The sequence below is a fragment of the Cannabis sativa genome, chromosome 6 (assembly GCF_029168945.1).
Source record: "Cannabis sativa cultivar Pink pepper isolate KNU-18-1 chromosome 6, ASM2916894v1, whole genome shotgun sequence".
NCBI lineage: Eukaryota > Viridiplantae > Streptophyta > Magnoliopsida > Rosales > Cannabaceae > Cannabis > Cannabis sativa.
The window spans coordinates 47262892-47285410 of record NC_083606.1 but is presented as its reverse complement, the minus strand read 5'-3'; the positions used below and the strand labels follow the sequence as shown (position 1 = coordinate 47285410).

The window sequence follows — 22519 nt, the reverse complement described above, 5'->3', positions numbered from 1 at the left end:
TGGCCTGAAGAGTTGCCAAGAGTGTTATGGGCCTACCGGACGACCCCCAGAACCACGACTGGTCACTCGCCTTTTTCAATGGCGTACGGTTGTGAAGCGATGGTCCCTGTAGAAACTTTATTCCCGTCCCACAGGAGAACGACTTACGATCCAGCCACGAATCAGGCTTTGCTTCAAGAGGCCTTGGATCAAGTTGAAGAAATCCGGGACGAGTCTCAAATACGGATGGCAGCTTATCAAAAGAAGGTGACCAAGTATTTTAACTCTAAAGTTAAAAACAGAAAATTTGCTATTGGGGATATGGTCCTAAGAAGAGTCTTCCCAGCCACCCAGGAACCCGGAGTGGGGGTACTTGGGCCAAATTGGGAAGGACCATATGAAATCGAGGACAAAATCGGCTCAGGCACTTACAAGCCAAAGAGAATGGATGGAACCATTGTGCCAAGAGCCTGGAATGCCGATCACCTCAGAAAATATTACCAATAGCCAAGAATGTAACTTAGACTTTCTTTAAAGAGTTTGTACCGTCTAAATGTATACATCCTCCACATGTTAAATAAAACTGAGTGCCTTAAAAACAAAGTTTCTATGCCACTTAGGGGGGTACTAGGGTATACCGCACAAACAGACAGAAAACAAACTAAGTAAAATATCCTGACCCAAAGGGCAGGTCAAAAAGAGTATGCACAAAAATAAAAAAGCATAAGTATAAAAATCCTGATCCAAAGGACAGGTCAAAAAGAGAAATATGTGCATCAAAAAAGATCACGTATAAATATCCTAGCCCTAAAGGGCAGGTCAAAAGATATACAAATGGCCCGGGGACAGGCCTTAGAAATTGTCTCCCCTCTAAATAAAAACAGCTATATAAATATTGTCTCAAAATAGCTGTATATAAACAAATATATATAAAGGAAAAAAAAGAGAAGTGGGTGAAATCCTGGTTGTACTGGGTTAATCTCGAGCGGCCTAATCAATGCGCGGAGGGAGACGAGGTCCGATGCGTGCCTCCACCATGGCATCAAGCTTTTTCTTCTTCTCTCGAAATTTGGCAATCATCTCCTCAGGTTTGGGGTAGAAGGTAAGCTTGATATTCTGGTCATTGGTAGACCAAGCCATGAAGACGCCATCGTCGAAGCGCTTAGGGCACCGGCCGCAGGAAACGGGAGAAAGAAGCTCAGCCCTTTTTGCCTTCTTTGAGGCTTGTTCCTTGAAGTCCCTGAGCTCCTTCAGCTCCGCGGCCAGAGTGGCCCTGGATTCTAAGTTTGCCTGGTGAGTTTCCTCTAAGGATCTCACCTTGGCAACCATCTCGTCCAAGGCTTCCCTGGCATCCCGAAGCTCCCGCCTGGCCTTTGCGGTGGCCTCACCTTCCGCCCTCAGCTCCTCTTGGTGCTTGGCCTCCAGCCTGTCTCTCCGCAGGGCCTCCTCCCGGATCATCGCCTCCGCATGGGCTTCCCTCCGCTTAGCCTCTTCCACATTGGCTTTCGCAGCGGCCTTCCGGCGCTCAGAAGCCTCTTGGTAAAGCTGCCTCTCAGCAGTAAGATCCTGAAGAACCTTCCTGACTTCGTTCATGTCCCCAAAATCAGACAGGACGAAGCCATGGTTGATTATGTTCTTGGAGAGACGGACAGCTTCAGCAGCAAGCTAAAAAACAATACAAGTATAAGAAAGAATCTCCAGAAAAGAAAAGAATAAGGGGAAAAACAAAATTACAAAACACGTACCACAGTGAGGGAGTGGCTGAGATCCTGGACTTGGAAGATGGAGTTCAAGGATGCACAAGCAGCGAACCGCTTAGGCGCGCACCGGGTAAGCTGAGACGCAAATCGCCGGTCATCTCCGCAGCAAAGGGAGCTAAGGTGGGCCCAAGGAAGCGACCGAACCAGTCCGATAGGGGGTCCAAATTTAGGTCCCAGGGATTCTGGTACTCCGGGTTATTGATGGTGTTTTGCACCTCAACCCGCAGAACCCTCCTAAGGGCTTCCACCTCAGCATACCCCCGGGAGTATTCATCCATGGCGTAGTTGTGTTTAGCTATCCGGAGCTCCTGTCTCGCCTCGTCTCTAGGAACCGGAGTCAGTACAATGTTGGGAGGGGCAGTATGTCTTCCATGGGAGAGACCCCACCATCAAGACCGTGGGCCGGAGTATCAGCCCTCCGAGGCCGCTTGGGCTCCTCCTGGGCAATCATTTTGCCTTTACGTTTGCGAATCAGAGCAATTTCTTGCTCTTCTTCACCTTCTTCAACTTCCTCAGGAAGAGCCCGGAGCCCTCCTGCACCTTCTTCAACTTCCTCAGAAAAGCCCCATTGCTTTTCTTGACCTTCTCCCGGCAGCACCTCCTCGTCATCCACTAAATCAATAGTGTCTGGAGGAGCACTGGAAGAAATCTTTAAAGCGGGGGCCATCGGGGAAGAAGTAAAGGGAGGAGGAGCCTCAGGAGTGTGAACCCCAGCAAGTTCGGCCAAAATGGCGTCCATAGAAGCACCTGCTACAACAAAAGAAAGCAAGTGTTAGAACATCCGTGGGAAACCACCAACACAAGATATGGCAAGCAAGCTAGTCATACCCTGACTCTCTAACTCGGCCCTAACAAAGTTCCGAATTTTGATGCTGGCAGCATCATCTCCGAGGTAGCTGTCCGAAGGCCGGAACCAGCTGGATGTTATGTAAGCTGAAGGGCCTAAGGGAACGGGCTCCGGAGGACCAGAACCCATCCGGGACCGACCTAGGAAATCTCCTAAGTTTGAAAAGTAAAATTCCTTCAAATGATCCCTCCACCGGGTCGAGGGCATCCTAAACCTATAAAGACGCTCGTCGAACCCTACGTGCCTAAGACTGGTATACTCGCCAACAGAAGGAACATAATGAACTATCAAAGGAGACTTAGCGCCGGCGCCTGAAGTGCTGGCACCAGGAGCCCCAGTTTCGGCTCCTGAGCCGAAGGCTGTGGCCTGGGAGCCTCACTCCTTCTCTCCACCGGGCTCCCCACGCAAAGTGACTTCCCGGAAGCCACCTGGGCCTTAGAGTACGCCTTCTCCTGGGCCTTCCGGTAGAGATACTCCTGGTACTTCTTCTCTGCAGTGGCAATGATCTCGTCCCGGAAGGTCTTCTCCGCGACCGGCGCCCTCACGTTGGGACAGATAACCCGGGAAAGGTTAGAGTCCTCCACGGATTGGTGCGGAAGGATGAGTTTTGCCTTCCTGCATTTCTCCGTAGTGACCAGGCCCCCGACGTCAAGATCAGCCCGGTCGTAAGAGGCAAAGGCCTGGGCTCTCCGAAGAAAGACCTGAGTAGGTGCAGTCCGTTCATAGGGTGGAATCCTGACCCACTCAGTAAGGAGCTCCGGATGGTCCACTGCCCGGAACCCGGAGGAGAAGAAAAAACGATGGCGATACTCCTTAACGTGAGTTTGCCTGTTATACGGGACCACCCTTTCGTTAGCAGGGTGGGCCCGGAACCCGTAAAAACCATCCTTAAGTTTGTCCCCCTTCTTGGGGACAGAAACAAGTTTGTAAAAGTACAATATTTCCGCCGGGCGGGGAGATCCCCATCCCCGGGCAGAATAAAAAATAAATAAGCCTAAAAGCAGGCGGTATGCTTGGGGAATAAGTTGGTATGGCGCAAGGCCGACGAAAACTAAAAAATTAACAAAATAATCTTGAAGAGGAAGCATGGCCCCAGCCATCGAATGCGTCTGGCTCCAGGCCCCGAAGCCGCCGTAATTGTGATTGGGCGTCTTCGCGTCTCGAGGTGGCCGATGGTAGGTCCCTGATGTGGAAGGCTTGATTCCAGCTACCTCCACAATGTTCTCCAACTGATGGGGACAGGTCAGAGTGGAGTGAAGCTCGGCGGCTTCCCATCCGGTCGCCCGAGACTTGTACCCCTCCTGGGCAACAGGCCCCAGGGAGACCTCCTCGAGGGTAGCCAGGCGCTTACCACTTTTCTTCGATGATTTTGAGCCAGAAGCAGACATTTGTCGATTCTGTAAAAAGAGTAAGATTCCAGCAGTTAGGCGCCATACCAAACCCTAAATTGAGGAAAAGGGAATGGGGGTCCCCTAACCGCTGGAAAGAGGCCCCCTCCGGACACCTGTCATACAGGAAACCCTACGAGGATTCCCTGGACAAGAGTCGGGTGCAATAAATTCACAGAAGACGGCCTTACACGCTAAAGAAAACAGAAAGAAAAAAGTCTGTCCTATGCCCTAAGCAACCATTATACGAAGAACGTATGGTCTTCTACAAAAAATAACAACAGAGGCTTGACAACAGCAATCCTATCACTAGAGCAGTAAACTCAAACCGATTATATGAAGGATTTAAACACTTGCATGCCCAGAAACTTCGAATGCAAACCCAGAAAAGAACAAACAGATAAGTAACAGCATGCCATTCAATAATAAAGCAAAGGGTGCAAAGAACTTACGATGAAGTGTTGAAACTGGGGGTCCTGCTGTGAATCGAATAGAGACAAGAAGGACTGATAGCAACGAACGAAGAGGAACTGGGGAAAATTGCAAAGTGTTTAAAGGCCTTGTTTTAGGTCTGAGAATTTTCTCTCTGGGAAATTTGAGCAAAGTTGGCAAGAAATGGGAAGTAACCGAAATGAAGAAAAAGTTGTGGCTTTTATAGGCAAAGCTGCATGAGGAACAGGCGTCATCACCTACCAATCAAACGGTGGGGGAAGCGCACGATTTGAATGCTCAAAGATCAACGGACTAGATCGATTTCCAATAAAGGCGGTGGAAACGTTTGAGTATCCGTCTGACACCATTAATGCGCCGTATCAATCAATGGGCGGGAAACGAATCGACCCCTGCAAAAAGTGAATCGCTGCATTAAAAGCCATCATTAAATACACCCTCACGCGCTCAAAGTTCGTGCCAAGAAACCGAGGAGTCAACCGGAGGTACTTGAACAAGCCTTGTTTCATTTTTTCAAATAAACAAGGCTTGGGGGGTAAATGTTGCCCCTGATTTTGCCCAATATACGTGGACCAACCAGGTAAGGACACGTGGATCAAGCGATTCACAATATTTGCTAAGTCTTTATGCCATAAGGTAGCGTCCAGGACGTAGCCCCCGGAGAAGGCACATGGAACTCCATATGCTCCCGGAAGCTCGAATAACGCTAAGACATCTCCGCGAGGTGTCAGGCTTCTCCTGTGCAATCAAGTCGCATTAAATGCCGCATGGGAGGAAGCGTGTTGGGACTGCTACACGCAATAAAGTCTGACGGCACAACCTCCAACCACAAGCGGCATAGTAATGATCATTTAAGTCTAGCGACGACTACACTGTGAAGAGTCACATCAGTCAAAAGACAATAAGGACATTCCACATAAAGACCCTACAGCACCTAGGGATTTGACCATGCATTACCCATGGTATATTCATTGGGAATGCCCAACTTTATGGATACTTACAGATACACTTGTAAGGATAATTCTAGGGATCACCCCACCAAAAACACTATAAATACCCCTTCAAAGCTCATTAAATGGGATGGAGAATCTTGGGCTGCATATGAGCAAGTAGAGTAAATACTCACCAAGAACATTCTCTGTATTTATAAGGGTGAAACACTCCCCAAATACATTCTCTGTATAAAAGACATCCATAAATAACAAAGACTCGTGGACTAAGGCTCATTAACGCCCCAACCACGTAAAAATTCTTCTCTCAATTTCTTACGGCTCAGTAACTTTATAATATTTTATTAGTTGTCGAAAACCTCGGTCAACATCTATATTTTACTATTATTTTAATAATTTTTCTATAAAAAAGCATAAATCTATAAATTGATATTTTACTATTATTTTAATTTTCTATAAAAATATAAAATATTTTAAAAAAAAGTTAGAAAATAAAAAATAAATTCCAAAAAAAATATTAAAACTTAAATCAAATATAATTAATCGTAAATTTCGTTTCTATACATACATAAAATATCAATCAATATATATATATAAATCTATATCTATATATCTACATATATATATATATATAAAGCAGAGACATAAAGCAGTAACATAGTACTCTGAAATTTCTTTAAAGCTATTTTTCTTTTCTCTCTTTAATTTTCTCATTTTTTTAATTTTTTATTAATATAAAATTGCTCTAAAACTATATATGTTCTCTTTTTTCCTTGATTCTCTCACGTTTTTAATTTTAATTCTATAAAAAAAAATACAAAAATAACTCAAGGGATGCGATACAATAATGACAACGGGTGATATACGGTGATGAAAATAAGTGAAATACAATGAGACAACAAGTGAGATACAATAATAATAATAATAATAATAATAATAGTTTTTAATGATCGAGATATGAAAATAATGCATTATGAGAAATACCGTAATTTTTTTATACCACCTTATTGATTTATTTTTATAAAAATAATTTCTTTTAATAAAACTATTTAGAATACTCCATATAATAAATTTTAAACTTCTTAATAAATAATTCTAAATAATAATTAATAAAATTGTGCATTTAGTTTTTTAATAAAAAATTATTTAGAAAAATATGAAATAAAATAGTGCATTTATAATTTAACTATATATTAAAATTACAATTTTATTATAATACTTAAAAAATTAAATTATACTATAATAGTAATGTATATAACATATAAAACAAAAAGTAAAATATTTTACCCAACATAATTTCATTTCTTATCTGATTTACAAATTTTTATTAAAAAATAAATAATTCATCTAAATTTATCACTAATATAAATATATACATTACATAAATGTGTGAGTGGCAGTGCATTCACGCCTTTGCAGGAGAGACGAGTATGTGTATATACGTGGAGAGTGGACACATGAAAACCTCTTTTGAGGCAATTATAGATAAAGCAAAAGAGTGAATAGCAGTCGGCTTCATCTTTACTCTTTATCTGCGCTTCATTATACCTTTATTTAACTTTGTCGGTCCCTATGCTTCACTTTGAGCACCTAAAACACCTCTCTCTCTCTCTCTCCCTCTCTCTCTCTCTCTCACAATATAAAATATATGATTATTCCCAGCATCTAAGTAATAAATACACACCTTATTCCCCAAACTACATTATAGTAATAAACTGTCTGTCTTTTACTTTGTTTTCACATCTTCATCACCCACATGCACCAATATCTCTAGTACTATCCACAACATATATATAAGCCAAAAACCATATATAATTTCTTACTTCACAATCATTATTGTAACCCTATATAAATACCAAAAACAAAAAGAGTAGTAGAGTAATATTAGTAAGTGAGATATGGAGATTTTGTCACAGCTATGGTCCTTGCTAGGCCTTCTAACCGTTCTCCAAAATGTCTTACCTTCTCAACTACTCTCCCTACTCCACTCGCTCTACGAGTCCCTCCAAGACTTACTCAGCCCTTATTCCTACCTCGAAATCCCCGAGTTCAATGGCTACTGCGGCGTTGAACTCAACGACCTTTACCGCCACGTCACGCTCTACATAAACGCAGTTGATCCCTCCGCCACAACCTGCCGCCGTCTCACCCTCACGCGCTCCAAATCCTCAACGCGCTTCTCGTTCGCAGTAGCCCCGAACCACTCCGTCCGCGACGTCTTTTCCGGGCACACTCTCTCGTGGACCCACCATGTCGACCCAGTCCCCGACTCCCTCGAGGAACGGCGTAGCTTCGTCCTTAAGCTCCCAAAACGACACCGTCAGGCACTTCTTTCCCCGTACTTAGACCACATTCTCTTAAAAGCAGAAGAGTTTGAGCGTGTTTCAAGGGAGAGGAGACTCTTCACCAATAATGGCCACGGTTCTTATGAGTCTGGCTGGGTCTCTGTTCCGTTTCGTCACCCGTCGACGTTCGACACTTTAGCTCTCGAACCTCAGCTGAAAAAGCAGATAACGGACGATTTAATGGCGTTTTCTAATGGCAAAGAGTTTTACCACAGAGTTGGCCGTGCATGGAAGCGAGGGTATCTTTTGTACGGCCCTCCTGGGACTGGTAAATCTAGCTTGATCGCTGCCATGGCGAATTACCTCTGTTACGATGTGTACGATCTTGAGTTGACTAAAGTCTCCGACAACTCGGAGCTCCGAGCTCTGCTCATACAAACGACGAACCGTTCGATCATCGTGATTGAAGATATCGACTGCTCGGTTGATCTAACGGCTGAGAGAGGCTCCAAAAATAGAAAAAGATCTCAGCCTTCGATTAACGGTCACGATGATGAAGATCAGCAGAGCGGGCGGGTCACTCTCTCGGGGCTCCTGAACTTCACAGATGGTCTCTGGTCTTGCTGTGGGGAAGAGAGAATCATAGTCTTCACCACAAACCACAAGGTGAACGTTGACCCGGCTCTGCTCCGGTGCGGCCGTATGGACGTGCACGTCAGCCTCGGCGCGTGCGGACCCGCCGCTTTCCGGGCTTTGGTGAAGAACTATCTGGGGTTGGACACCCACGCTTTGATGGAGGTGGTGGATAACTGTTTGAGATCGGGTGGGGCCTTGACGCCAGCTCAGATCGGAGAGATACTACTGAGAAACAGGGGAGAAGCTGACGTGGCAATGAGGGAGGTAGTGGCAGCAATGCAGGCGAGGATATTGGGTGGACGCAGAGAACAGGTGAAAGATAGTCAATATTGCGAGGTAGAAGCCGGGTCAAGGTCACCGGAGAGTGTCCTTCTTAGAGGGTCGCCGGAGAATTGGGTGTCGTCGCCGGGGAAGAAGAGAAAGATCAAGTTTCTGGTCAGGCTTAGATCTTTGACAAAGTCTGACTCAGGTAGAAGAGGTGTGGGTGACCATTAATGACGTGAGGCCTCTCTAATAGCTAGATGATCACTTACTTTGTAATGCTCAATTCCATGGAATTTTTTTATTTTACGAAGTTTGAAAATGGCTCTATTTGGTTTTATGTAATTGAACCATTTGATTAATTGACCTGTTTTTCTTTTTTTTCTTGGGCAATCATGTTTAATCCTAATCAAATGTCATTCACGATGTAATTTCAGGGGAACTAATAAAAAACGAAAATCCTTTGTTAAATATAATACCAAAAAGAAACCTTTCATCACGAATATTGCTCAACACTCTCAAAAATTTTATTTTCAATCTTTTGCACCATTTTGTAAAAGTTATTAATTAGACAATCTATTCTGTTAAAGGATAAAATTGATCCTATATTGTTTAAAATGATAAAAATAAGATTATGAACTTTGTTGGGTTTTATGTCCTAAATAAAACTCATTTCAATATAATCAGATTAGATTTACTTATTAATGAAGATCAGAAATAACATTTAATGGTGCATGGTTCACATTATTTATTTCATGATTATTTATATAATGTATGAATTGTATTTAAGTCCAGAACATATCAATTTGTTAATGGTTATAGTGTTGTCAACACAGCGGAATATAATCTTAATTATATATTCGAAAGTTTATTCCCTGATTTGTCAGTTCACTGGATTTAGACTGACATGATAATCAGCGATAGGTATTCTTACACCTTTGATAAGTGTTATGTCCTTTCCAAGACATTGGCAATGTTTACCAGTATCGGATGTATGGAGTATACATCGGAAGGGACCGATATTGAACTTTGATTAGATATATTAAAATTTACTGTAATATCTATTCAATTCAATATCACCTGTTGATCCTAGATCAAATGATCTTAATCCTGATATGTTTAGGTTCGATCTCAAGAGTATTATACATGTTCTTTGATTTGTTAGTTAAGCCTACTTTTGGGTCAGGGTGATACGTATATTTTGGGAACATGATAGTATAATTGAGTGGGAGCGCTAACGTAAATATGGAATCTATAACTTCTATAGGGATTTAGAAGTGAAACGATGATATCCTTCGAGCTTGGCTAAACAGAGATAAATGGTGGAGAACATATAGAGTGTTCTATATACTGAGAGTGCAATTCTAAGTTCTATGTGTGGAGTCAACGAAGAATTAATAAGTCAGTGAATTTAAGATATAAATTCTTAATCTGCTTATTGGAAGCTCGGATATATAGACCCACGGTCCCCATACTGGTTGAGACCATACTGCTTGTAAGACTCAGTTAATTGATTTTGATTAATCAATTATAATTCTAAAGTTAGACTAAGTCTAGTTAGTGAATTTTCACTAAGTAAGGACGAAATTGTAAAGAAAAGAGATTCTAGGTTTATTTATTAATTAAGAGACTTTATATGTGTAATTAATAAATATATTAAATGACAATATTATTTAATAATTAATTTTTAGTTATTAAATAATTAGAATTGACATTTAAATGGTAGAATTGGAAAGTTGGCGTTTTTGAGAAAATGAGATGCAGGAATGATAAAACAGCAAAATTGCATAAGTGAGGCCCATTATCGAAAGCCCATGGCCTGCCGCACTTATAGGGTTTTATCATTTATTTTTTATTATTTTAATGCCAAATAATTCTAACCTAAACCTAGGTGGTTACCTATAAATAGATAGTGATGACTCTCATTCACACTTAATTCTGTCAGATGAAAACTGAGCCTCATATTCTTTTCTCTATAGGCCGAACCACTTCCCTTCTCTTTTCTTCTTCAATAATTTTGAAATCCTTGAGTGAATGAGTGACTGCCCACACACATCAAGTGGTATCTCAATCATAGTGTGTAAGACTGTGGAAAATCAACCAACAAGAAGGAGAATCAGCGTCAAAGGAAGGAGAGAAAGAGATCCATGTTCAGATATTGATAATGCTCTGCTACAGAAAGGAATCAAGGGCTAGATATCTGAACGGAAGGATTCATTATATTCCGCTACACCCAATGTAAGGTTTCTAATACTTTATATGTGTTTATTTCATAATCGTTTTAGAAGTTCATATTTAGGGTGTTAATCAACATACTTGTGAGTAGATCTAAGATCCTGGTAAAATAATTTCATATCTGGAAAAATACTATGTTCTTTCCAGAACATTGGTTAAAGTAAAGCTCAGGTTGGATGCATGGAGTATGCATCGGAATGGACCGATATTGAACTTTGACTTAGATTTATTGAACTTACCGTAATATCTATTCAAGTCAATATCGCCTAGTTGATCCTAGATCAAATGATCTTAATCCTGATATGATTAGGCTCAATCTCGAGAGGCTATTCGTGTTCTTTGATTTGTTAGTTAAGCCTACTTTTAGGTCAGGGTGATATGTACATTTTGTTGGGTTTTATGCCCTAAATAAAACTCATTTCAATATAATCAGATTTACTTATTAATATAGATCAGAAATAACATTTAATGTTGCATGGTTCACATGATTTATTTCATGATTATATGTACATAATGTATAAGTTCATCTGAAACCCTTTTCACATACTTGATCCTGTTTATTGTGCCGTCAACACATTGGAAAGTAAACATGACTATGTGAATAAAGTTTCCTAGATTTATCAGACATAGGGTTTTACTGATATGATAATCTACAACAGAGTTTACTTGCATTTGGAGAAGTGCTATGTTCTTTCCAGAGCATTGGTTAAAGTAAAGCTCAGGTTGGATGCATGGAGTATGCATCGGAAGGGACCGATATTGAACTTTGACTTAGATTTATTAAACTTACCGTAATATCTATTCAAGTCAATATCGCCTAGTTGATCCTAGATCAAATGATCTTAATCCTGTTATGATTAGGCTCAATCTTGAAAGGCTATTCGTGTTCTTTGATTTGTTAGTTAAGCGTACTTTTAGGTCAGGGTGATATGTACATTTTGGGAACACGATAGTGCAATTGAGTGGGAGCGCTATCATAAACATGGAATCTATAGCTTCTATCTGGCGAATAGTAAGCAAAGGATGATCTCCTTCGAGCTTGACCAAACGAACATAAATGGTGGAGTACTCATTTCACATAAGCTGAAATATCTTTTATACGGGGTCAAGTGTTTTAAGGAATAAATACATTGTAGGGTGTAACGGTAATTTAATCCCTTTACAGTGTAGATCATTCATATAGAGGATCATTGATCACATTAGGATTATAACAATGGATAACTAATGATGTGTCTATATGGTGGAACATATAGAGCATTCTATATACTGAGAGTGCAATTCTAAGTTCTATGCGTGGATTCAACGAAGAATTAATAAGTTAGTGAATTTTAGTAATAAATTCTTGATCTACTTATTGGAAGCTCGGTTATATAGACCCATGGTCCCCGCATTAGTTGAGATAATATTTCTTGTAAGACTCATCTAATTGGTTTTGATTAATCAATTATAATTCTCAAATTAGACTATGTCTATTTGTGAATTTTTCACTAAGGACAAAATTGTAAAGAAAGAGTTTATAGGAGCATATTTGTTAATTATGATACTTTGTATGGTTCAATTAATAAATATGATAAATGACAATATTATTTAATAATTATTTATAGTTATTAAAAAGTTAGAATTGGCATTTAAATGGTTGAATTAGAAAATTGGCGTTTTTGAGAAAATCAGATGCAGAAAAGGTAAAACTGCAAAATTGCAAAAAGTGAGGCCCAAATCCACTAGCATAGGGCATGCCACTTTTGTAGGAAATTTAAACTGATATTTTCATTATTTTAATGCCAAATAATTCAAACCTAACCCTAGTGGAATGCTATAAATAGATAGTGAAGGCTTCAGGAAAATTACACTAAAATTTCTACACTTTTCTTCTGACACTTCTGATTCAGAAAAAACTGAGCCTTCTCTCTCCCTATCTGGCTGGCCACTCCCTCTCTTCTTTTCTTCCTTCAATTTTGAAATTCTTAGTGTATGAGTAGTGCCCACACACAGCAAGTGATACCTCTATCATAGTGAGGAAGATCGTGAAGAAAGACTTTCAGCAAAAAGGAGTTTCAGCATCAAAGATTCAGAGAAAGAGATCCAGGTTTAGATATTGATAATGCTCTGCTACAGAAAGGAATCAAGGGCTAGATATTTGAATGGAAGGAGTCATATTATTCCGCTGCACCCAATGTAAGGTTTCCTAAACTTTATATGTGTTTATTTCATCGTTTTAGAAAGTTCATATTTAGGATGTTAATAAACATACTTGTGAGTAGATCTAAGATCCTTGTAAAATAATTCCAACAACTGGCCTCAAAGCCATGGTAATTGATTTACTTGCAAGAAATTTAGACTTTAAAATGATTGTTTGTTTGTTTTTGGATGGTATCATGTTGTATTGAGTGTTATTTGATGATTGATTGGTGTTTGTGAATTTTCGTTAAAAATAATTGAATATCTGTGTCTGGAAATATTTTTATTGGATAGTATGGAAAAAATTAAGCAAGTTATTTTTTTACAGAACTCAATTTCGATTTAATTTGAATTAGTTATGATTTTTTGAAGATTCGAAAAAATCGGAGTTGTCCTGAAATTTTCCTACGATCGCGAAAACTGTCCGTACAGCTCACAATTTTTTCGTTTTTCTTCGTTTTTTCATGCTTTTTCATGGAATTAACTTCCGATTTTTTTGTGTAGTTCTGTATTTATACTATTACTATTCCTAATTCAATTCTAATTATCATATTGAATTAATTTAATATTTTTTAAATTTAATTCAAGATATTAGTGTAATTTGAATTTGAAAATAGTTAGTATCTATCTTTTTTTTGCTTAATATCTATCTTATTTTTAAATATGATTATATCTTATCTTATTTTTAAATTTACGGTCAGATTTTAAATATTTTAAATTAAATTTTTTTTAATAATAATTTGACCTTATTTAAATTTAAAATAAGATAACTATAATCATGTAATTTTAAATAGATATGTAAGATATTTTGCTAACTTTTAAATTTTGTTATTTTATTTATTTAAATTACATTTAAAATTTCAAAAAGATATTCATTTATCTTTTCTAATTTTTTATTTAATTTTTATTTATAAAATAACATTTAAATTTTAAAAGTAGTTAGCAAATTTTGAAATGATAATTAGGTTGGTTGAAACCTAATTTTTTAAAATTGTAGGTTTAATTTTAAAATTAAATTTTCGAAATTTTCGAAATTTCTTTTTTTTTTTCGAAAAATAAGTATTTTATTTATTTAATTAATTATTTCGAAATTATATATTTAATTTTAAATTAAATAAATCCTACATCCAACTATCCAGCTAACCTTGTTGCAGGAGTTTGTGTTTTAGCTTATATGTAAGTTTTCAAAACCTATTATTACTTGATTGCAAATAGCCATGGTTATCTTTTGCCAGATCTATTGATCTGATGACTCCCTTGGTCAAGATAATAATTTGTAACAGGTATATTTACAATCTTCTTTCATCTATGTATGACCTAGCAACATGATAGGACCCATCCAAAGTGTGCCTGTGTGAGCCTATGTGTTTAATTTTATTATAGATACATATAGGTTGTTGTTGCTAAAATAAATTATCATAGTTCTTGATAGAATTTATTTAGGCCCATTTAGTTTTTGGGCTTATTCAATTAATAATAGTTATTCTTATTAAGGTTAAATTCCTCTCTTTTGGGCCTTGTGTGAGAGTTGGGAGCCATAGTAGTGGGTACGACATACTGAATCCAGCACCCCGTCACATGAACCACCCCAATTGTGAAGGCCCATTTGCCTGATTTGAATAACTGTACTAGGTTAATTAAACTAGTTTAACCTAATAAAATTGATTAGCAACATAATTAATTTCATTTATTTTGAAATTAATTTAAGAAAATTATAGTTTAAAGAATTTTTTATTCTAAGCTAAACTATATGTATTTTCTTGTATTTAATTAAATATAGAATTATAACCATCTAGATTCTTTCTGAAGCTTAATTTAAATTTTTCATTAAATATTCCTATTTAAGTTGATATTTAGTTATCTACAGCTAACCAACTTAAATCTGAATATCTTTTGAATTTAAAATTTCAAAATTAAGTTGAGGAATTTTAGGCATTGGTTATTAAGATTCTTTAGATATTTTTTAAGTTAATATCTTTTCGAATATTAACTTAAAATGGAAAATTTTAGATATTTTTTAGGTTAATATCTTTTCGAATATTAACTTAAAATGGAATATTTTTGAATTAAGTGGTTACAACTTAATTTTTGATATTTAATTAAATTTAAATTTGAAAATATTTAAGTTCTAGATTTTTTCTAATACAACTTAAATTAGATATTTTTTCAAATTTTGTGGAACAGATACTTAGTCAAATAAGATATTTTCTAGATAGTTATTTCTAGACTACTTATTATTTCTAATATTAAATAAGAAAATATTATACATTGTGAAATTAATTATTTAAATAATTAATTTTGGTACAATTTATTTTAAGTATATTTTTTCCTAGTATTAAACTAGCGATTAATAATTAAGCCTTCTCTACACATAATTATTTATTTCTTGAATTTAATACATTTAATTAATTTGAAAATTAAATATCTAAGTTCATTTTCATCATGATACTTAAATATTTCTTTTTCATGACACTTAATTAAATAAAAAATTATTTTTAGTTGAAATTTAATTTTTCAACTAAATTTAAATAATTTTCAAAATATATTTTTTTTCTTTATTTTATTAATCAAATTTCGAAATTGCATTTCTTAAATGCTGGAATTTCGAATTTTATTTGAAAAATAGATTAAAGTTGTAAATTATTTATTTTAATTTTGGACCAACTTATATGAATGATTTTTTCATTTATTGATTAATTTAAAATAAATTGAATTAAAGTATATTATTAGAAATTGAATTAATTAGTCAAAGAAAAATCTAGATAGATATTATTTTGCTTGAAGTATTTTTCTAGTGTATTTAATTAAATAGATAAATTAATATTTAAGTTGATTTTGATCATCATACTTAAATATTTGAAATTTTTCTTATGTACATTTAATTAAATAGGAAAATTATATTTTTTGTTGTAAATTAATTTTATTAATTAATTTTGGGCCAACATTAAATTAGAATAATTTTTCCAGGATTTATTTTTTTTTTATTTTAACATGCATTTTTTCGAAAATTGTATTCTTAAATACTTTAATTTTTCGAAATGCAATATATATTTATAGAAAATAAAATTTTAGTTGTAAATTAATTTAAATTAATTTTGTAACAACTTAAATTGAATATTTTTCTAAATATTTATTGGAAATTATTACTAAGATGGAAATAATTCATGTTATTTTCATAACCATCTAAGTAAAATTTATAAATATTAAATTAAAATTTATATTTAGAATTTTTCATTCTAAATTGGAAATTTTAATTAAATAAATATATATTTAAAATAAATAGAATAAATAAAGAGAATCAAAGAAAATACAACTCTTTTTAAATAATGAGCTTTATTATTAAGATATTTGATCTCCATTGTGAGTTTTACACCGCGCTTGTTTTAGTGAGTAATCCTCCCTAATGGAGGAACGTTCATTAGCAATTTCGCACCGTTTAACCTCGCATGATAAGTAGTTTGTAAGTGTTTTGTATGGTATGGATCACCCTAATGGTGGCAACCATACTTGACTTGCAAGTTATGTAACAATGGTGGAAGCTCATAAGATAGAATTGCCTTGACTCTCGCCTAAACAGGACAACGCTGAATTCCAATCTTGATCGAATAAAATGTTGCTAGAATGTTTATCATTTTAGATGAGCTGACAACTCTATTCAATGGATGATGCTTTGAGTCTCGCCTAAACGGGACACTGTATCAGTTTGTTGAAAAACCTTGGAAATTATTTAGGATTGTATGTTTTAGTATTTTCACTTGTCATTCCTACTTGCTATATGCTTATAATTTTTGAATTGTGTATGAATTTATATTGAACCATGTTATTTTCTGTTATTAAGTTGTAGTTTAATTTCGAATCTTCATTGTTGGTCTAACATGTTTGTTTTTCTAATGAGATAAATCCCTAATGGATTTTCACCATTAGACATACATAATAGTGTAAGATCTCGAAAGATAAATATTGTATATGCAACATCTAGCTGTTCATCAATTGATGACACCTTAGACTAGTATTTTTACAATATGAAACAAGAAGATTATATAAATAAGATTGCTTTGTCTTTCGCTAATCGAAGAATCGTTGGATTCTTATTTATAAACGAAATTATCCTAATTCCTCTTAGCTTATTCATTTCGAATTAGCTCAATAATATATCATTGGATGAATGGTCTATAAATCATTTCATGTCATTATATTTTCTCTTAAGAAATTAAATGACGCATATGATTATAATCCCGAAATTCTATTCCCAATTGATATAAATCCTCAATCTTAGAAATCTCCTACTTGTATGGGCAAATCTGACTTAGAGTTTGTATTAGTAGTGCTGGTCCAAGAAAGAATTACTCATTATATTTGGTATAAATTTAAGTCTTTGATTTTAATTTTAGATTCCAAATAGAAATTTTCTTATATTTCTAATTCCAGAATACAATACAGTTACACTTTCTCAAGTGTTTAATATCCATCTTCTATTAATGGATTAAAACTCTATGGAATATGAGTTAGGTATTCTGTGACCAGGATCCACTTGCAGTATTCTAAGAACTCTTTGATGTAACTAAACCTATGTCATCAATAGACACTACCATATTTTTTTAATCTATGGCATTTGTATCTTGTTCATAGTGGATTTGACAAGATCAATCTCTGCAAAGAGTTAATATGCCTATATCCACTGAAAGTAGTTCATCTCATTCGCAGATGGATGTACATTCAGCGGTGGATATGAGTTTTTCGTTGTATTCTTAAAACGATAACTCTAGATTATACCTTTTAGCAAAGAAATTTGAAATGTTTGAAAAATTTCATTAATTTCTAGCAATGGTTAAAACCATTAAGGTAAGTGATTAAAGATCTTGCGAACTGATAGGGGTGGAGAAATAGTTAGTAGATATGCAGTTCAAAGATCATTAATTTGATTTTTGAATTATATCCAAACTTACCTCCGCAGAAATTTCGATTTGCACATTGATGATTAGTTACTAGTCGTTGCCTAATTCCTTCTATGGTAATACAATTTCAGAATGATGTAATGGTTGTATACTTAATGTAAATCATTACTAGATTCATGGATGACCTAATCAAAATCTTAAGAAAAGCTAGAACTATTAATCATGGTTTGTTAGCTATTCTAAGTGATTAGGGGTGGACCATCCCATAGTCAATAGATAAGAAAGTGTTTGTTCAAATAAATACTACTTTTCTAAGATAATGACTAAGTCTGAAAACAAGTAGTAAATAAAGGAGATATTTTTCTTGATTCCAAAAGTGTTCTATCATCTTATATAACATATGATGATCCCATTGCCTCTGTTGTCTTGTCACAACCGAAGAGGTCAATACCATTTAGTTTTCTTATACATAATTCACGGTACCTCGTCGTAGTGGGAGAGTTTCTAGGAACTGACCTTCTTATGACTTGGGAGACACTAGTGATTAAAATCCATTGTGAGTTTAAACAAGTAATGGATTGTCAAGATAAGAAACTAAGAAGAAAGCCAATAGAACTATGGTTTAATCCATTCACATGGAGTAACCTAAAGTTTTCTATTACAAGGACATAAAAGGAAATTTTCGTTTATAAGTCTATTCAATGGACTTAACAAAACTTCCTGTTCCTAGTAATATAGGTTTGAGTTTATCTAAACCTATGGCTTATGGTGTACCTGGTAATTACTTACTCTAATGCAAGCAACTTACTTTAGTAAGATGCTGAAGCATTTTCTTTCTAATGGCAATATATAGAAGCTTCACAACTTCTTAGGCATAGATTTTATCTAAGGAAAAGTCTCAACTATTCCAGAAAAGATAAAGCCATGAAAGAATTTCTTATATCAACAGTGAGAGGTCTTAGATATGCTTTTGTATGCCTTAGACAAGACACCTGCTGTTGAGTGGGAGTAATGAGTAGGTATCAGATTAATCCAGGAGAATAACATTGGAAGACAATCAAGTAAATCCTAAGATTAAGAAGAGGAACTATATGTTGTCTATAACGGTGTGTTTAAAACTCTTAGACTACACCATATCAGATTTCGAAATTTGCCTTTGTGCTAGTAAATCTTTCTGATAAGATGGTGATTACTCTGGGGGTGGAATAGTGATTTTGGAGAAGTGTAAAAACCTATCTGAAGTCTCTAGGTCTACTAGAGAGAGACTGAATGTTAAAGTTGCAGGAAAGGTATTTATTCAGTCTAAGGAAAGTTCTATACATCTTTGGCACCATTCCAAATTGCCTTAAACTACTAGTGTTAATTTCCTGATTAACCAAAAGTAGTTGCCAAAGGTATAGGATCCAATATCCCAAGAGAGTAGACATATAGAGAGGAATTTCACATTATCAATGATTTTGTGATTAAAGGAAGAGTAATGGTGGAGAAAAGGTTGTGGTTAATTCAACCTTTCAGATCCTATTACGAGGAGTTTACTACTACTACACTTGATTTGTATATCAAGGTGTTGAGATAATTTGAAACACACTTTTTGTTTTATATTAGTGCAAGTGGGAGTTTGTTGGGTTTTATGCCCTAAATAAAACTCATTTCAATATAATCAGATTTACTTATTAATATAGATCAGAAATAACATTTAATGTTGCGTGGTTCACATGATTTATTTCATGATTATATGTACATAATGTATAAATTCATCTGAAACCCTTTTCACATACTTGATCCTGTTTATTGTGCCGTCAACACATTGGAAAGTAAACATGACTATGTGAATAAAGTTTCCTACATTTATCAGACATAGGGTTTTACTGATATGATAATCTACAACAGAGTTTACTTACATTTGGAGAAGTGCTATGTTCTTCCCAGAGCATTGGTTAAAGTAAAGCTCAGGTTTGATGCATGGAGTATGCATCGGAAGGGACCGATATTGAACTTTGACTTAGATTTATTAAACTTACCGTAATATCTATTCAAGTCAATATCGCCTAGTTGATCCTAGATCAAATGATCTTAATCCTGTTATGATTAGGCTCAATCTTGAAAGGCTATTCGTGTTCTTTGATTTGTTAGTTAAGCCTACTTTTAGGTCAGGGTGATATGTACATTTTTGGAACACGGTAGTGCAATTGAGAGGGAGCACTATCATAAACATGGAATCTATAGCTTCTATCTGGCGAATAGTAAGCAAAGAATGATCTCCTTCGAGCTTGACCAAACGAACATAAATGGTGGAGTACTCATTTCACATAAGCTGAAATATCATTTATACGGGGTCAAGTGTTTTAAGGAATAAATACATTGTAGGGTGTAACGGTAATTTAATCCTTTTACAGTGTAGATCATTCATATAGAGGATCATTGATCACATTAGGATTATAACAATGGATAACTAATGATGTGTCTATATGGTGGAACATATAGAGCATTCTATATACTGAGAGTGCAATTCTAAGTTCTATGCGTGGATTCAACGAAGAATTAATAAGTTAGTGAATTTTAGTAATAAATTCTTGATCTACTTATTGGAAGCTCGGTTATATAGACCCACGGTCCCCGCACTAGTTGAGATAATATTGCTTGTAAGACTCATGTAATTGGTTTTGATTAATCAATTATAATTCTCAATTTAGACTATGTCTATTTGTGAAATTTTCACTAAGTAAGGGAGAAATTGTAAAGAAAGAGTTATTAGGGGCATATTTGTTAATTATGATACTTTGTATGGTTCAATTAATAAATATGATAAATGAAAATATTATTGAATAATTATTTATAGTTATTAAATAGTTAGAATTGGCATTTAAATGGTTGAATTAGAAAATTGGCGTTTTTGAGAAAATCAGATGCAGAAAAGGTAAAACTGCAAAATTGCAAAAAGTGAGGCCCAAATCCACTAGTATAGGGCCAGCCACTTTTGTAGGAAATTTAAACTGATATTTTCATTATTTTAATGCCAAATAATTCAAACCTAACCCTAGTGGCATGCTATAAATAGATAGTGAAGGCTTCAGGAAAATTACACTTAAATTTTCTATTTTTCCTTTAGAGAAAAACCTGAGCCTTTCTCTCTCCCTATCTTTAGCTGCCACTTCTTCTTTCTCTTCCCTCTTGAATTTCAAAATCCTTAGTGTATGAGTAGTGCCCACACACAACAAGTGATACCTCAATCATAGTGAGGAAGATCGTGAAGAAAGACATTCAGCAAGAAGGAGTTTCAACATCAAAGATTCAGAGAAAGAGATCCAGGTTCAGATATTGATAATGCTCTGCTACAGAAAGGAATCAAGGGCTAGATATCTGAACGGAAGGAGTCATATTATTCCGCTGCACCCAATGTAAGGTTTCTTTAACTTTATATGTGTTTATTTTATCGTTTTAGAAAGTTCATATTTAGGGTGTTAATAAACATACTTGTGATTAGATCTAAGATCCTGGTAAAATAATTTCCAACAACTGGCCTCAGAGCCATGGTAATTGATTTACTTGCAAGAAATTTGGACTTTAAAACGATTGTTTGTTTGTTTTTGGATGGTATCATGTTGTATTGAGTGTTATTTGATGATTGACTGGTGTTTGTGAATTTTCGTTAAAAATAATTGCGATTCTGTTTCTGGAATTATTTTTATTGGATAGTATGGAAAAAATTTAGCAAGTTACTTTTTTACAGAACTCAATTTCGATTTAATTTGAGTTAGTTATGATTTTTTGAAGATTCGGAAAAATCAGAGCTGTGCTGAAATTTTCTTGCGATCGCGAAAACTGTCCGTACAGCTCACAATTTTTTCGTTTTTCTTCGATTTTTCATGCTTTTTCATGGAATTAACTTCCGATTTTTTGTGTAGTTCTATATTTATACTATTACTATTCCTAATTCAATTCTAATTATCATTATGAATTAATTTAATATTTTTTTAAATTTAATTCAAGATATTAGTGTAATTTGAATTTAAAATAGTTAGTATCTATCTTTTTTGCTTAATTATCTATCTTATTTTTCAATTTGATTATATCTTATCTTATTTTTAAATTTAAGGTCAGATTTAAAATTTTTAAATTAAATCTTTTTTTTTTTAAATAATTTGACCTTATATAAATTTAAAATAAGATAACTATAATCTTGTAATTTTAAATAGATATAAGATATTTTGCTAACTTTTAAATTTTGTTATTTTATTTATTTAAATTACATTTAAAATCTAAAAAAGATATTCATTTATCTTTTTTAATTTTTTATTTAATTTTTATTTATAAAATAACATTTAGATTTTAAAAGTAGTTAGCAAATTTTGAAAAGATATTTATGTTGGTTGAAACCTAATTTTTCAAAATTGTAGGTTTAATTTTAAATTTTAATTTTAATTTAATTTCGATTTTTATATTTCAATTTTTTTTTTAAATTTTCGAATTTTTTTTAATTAATTATTTAATTTCGAAATTAATTATTTAATTTAAAATTAAATAAATCCTACATCCAACTATCCAGCTAACCTTGTTGCAGGAGTATGTGTTTTAACTTGTTTGTAAGTTTTCAAAACCTATTATTACTTGATTGCAAATAGCCATGGTTACCTTTTGCCAGAACTAATGATCTG

General features: G+C 34.9%; 2 protein-coding genes across 2 annotated transcripts; one reads left to right on the top strand and one right to left on the bottom strand.

Moving 5' to 3' along the window:
- Window positions 1-751: 751 nt before the first annotated feature.
- LOC133039476 (uncharacterized) lies at window positions 752-2481 on the bottom strand. The gene is made up of 2 exons (XM_061118392.1): window positions 1725-2481; window positions 752-1644 (listed from the first exon to the last, which is right to left on the bottom strand). The coding sequence occupies exon 1, from the start codon at window positions 2476-2478 to the stop codon at window positions 2077-2079; it is 402 nt and encodes a 133-aa protein (XP_060974375.1). The 5' UTR covers window positions 2479-2481; the 3' UTR covers window positions 752-1644; window positions 1725-2076.
- A 4483-nt stretch (window positions 2482-6964) lies between these two features.
- Window positions 6965-8949, top strand: LOC115724466 (AAA-ATPase At4g30250). The gene has a single exon (XM_030653757.2). The coding sequence runs from the start codon at window positions 7273-7275 to the stop codon at window positions 8788-8790; it is 1518 nt and encodes a 505-aa protein (XP_030509617.1). The 5' UTR covers window positions 6965-7272; the 3' UTR covers window positions 8791-8949.
- The last annotated feature ends 13570 nt before the right edge of the window (window positions 8950-22519 follow it).

What these genes read in the sequence shown, in the direction of transcription:
- LOC133039476 (XM_061118392.1), bottom strand. Translation starts at nt 2,478, where the DNA reads ATGGACGCCATTTTGGCCGAACTTGCTGGGGTTCACACTCCTGAGGCT.
- LOC115724466 (XM_030653757.2), top strand. Translation starts at nt 7,273, where the DNA reads ATGGAGATTTTGTCACAGCTATGGTCCTTGCTAGGCCTTCTAACCGTT.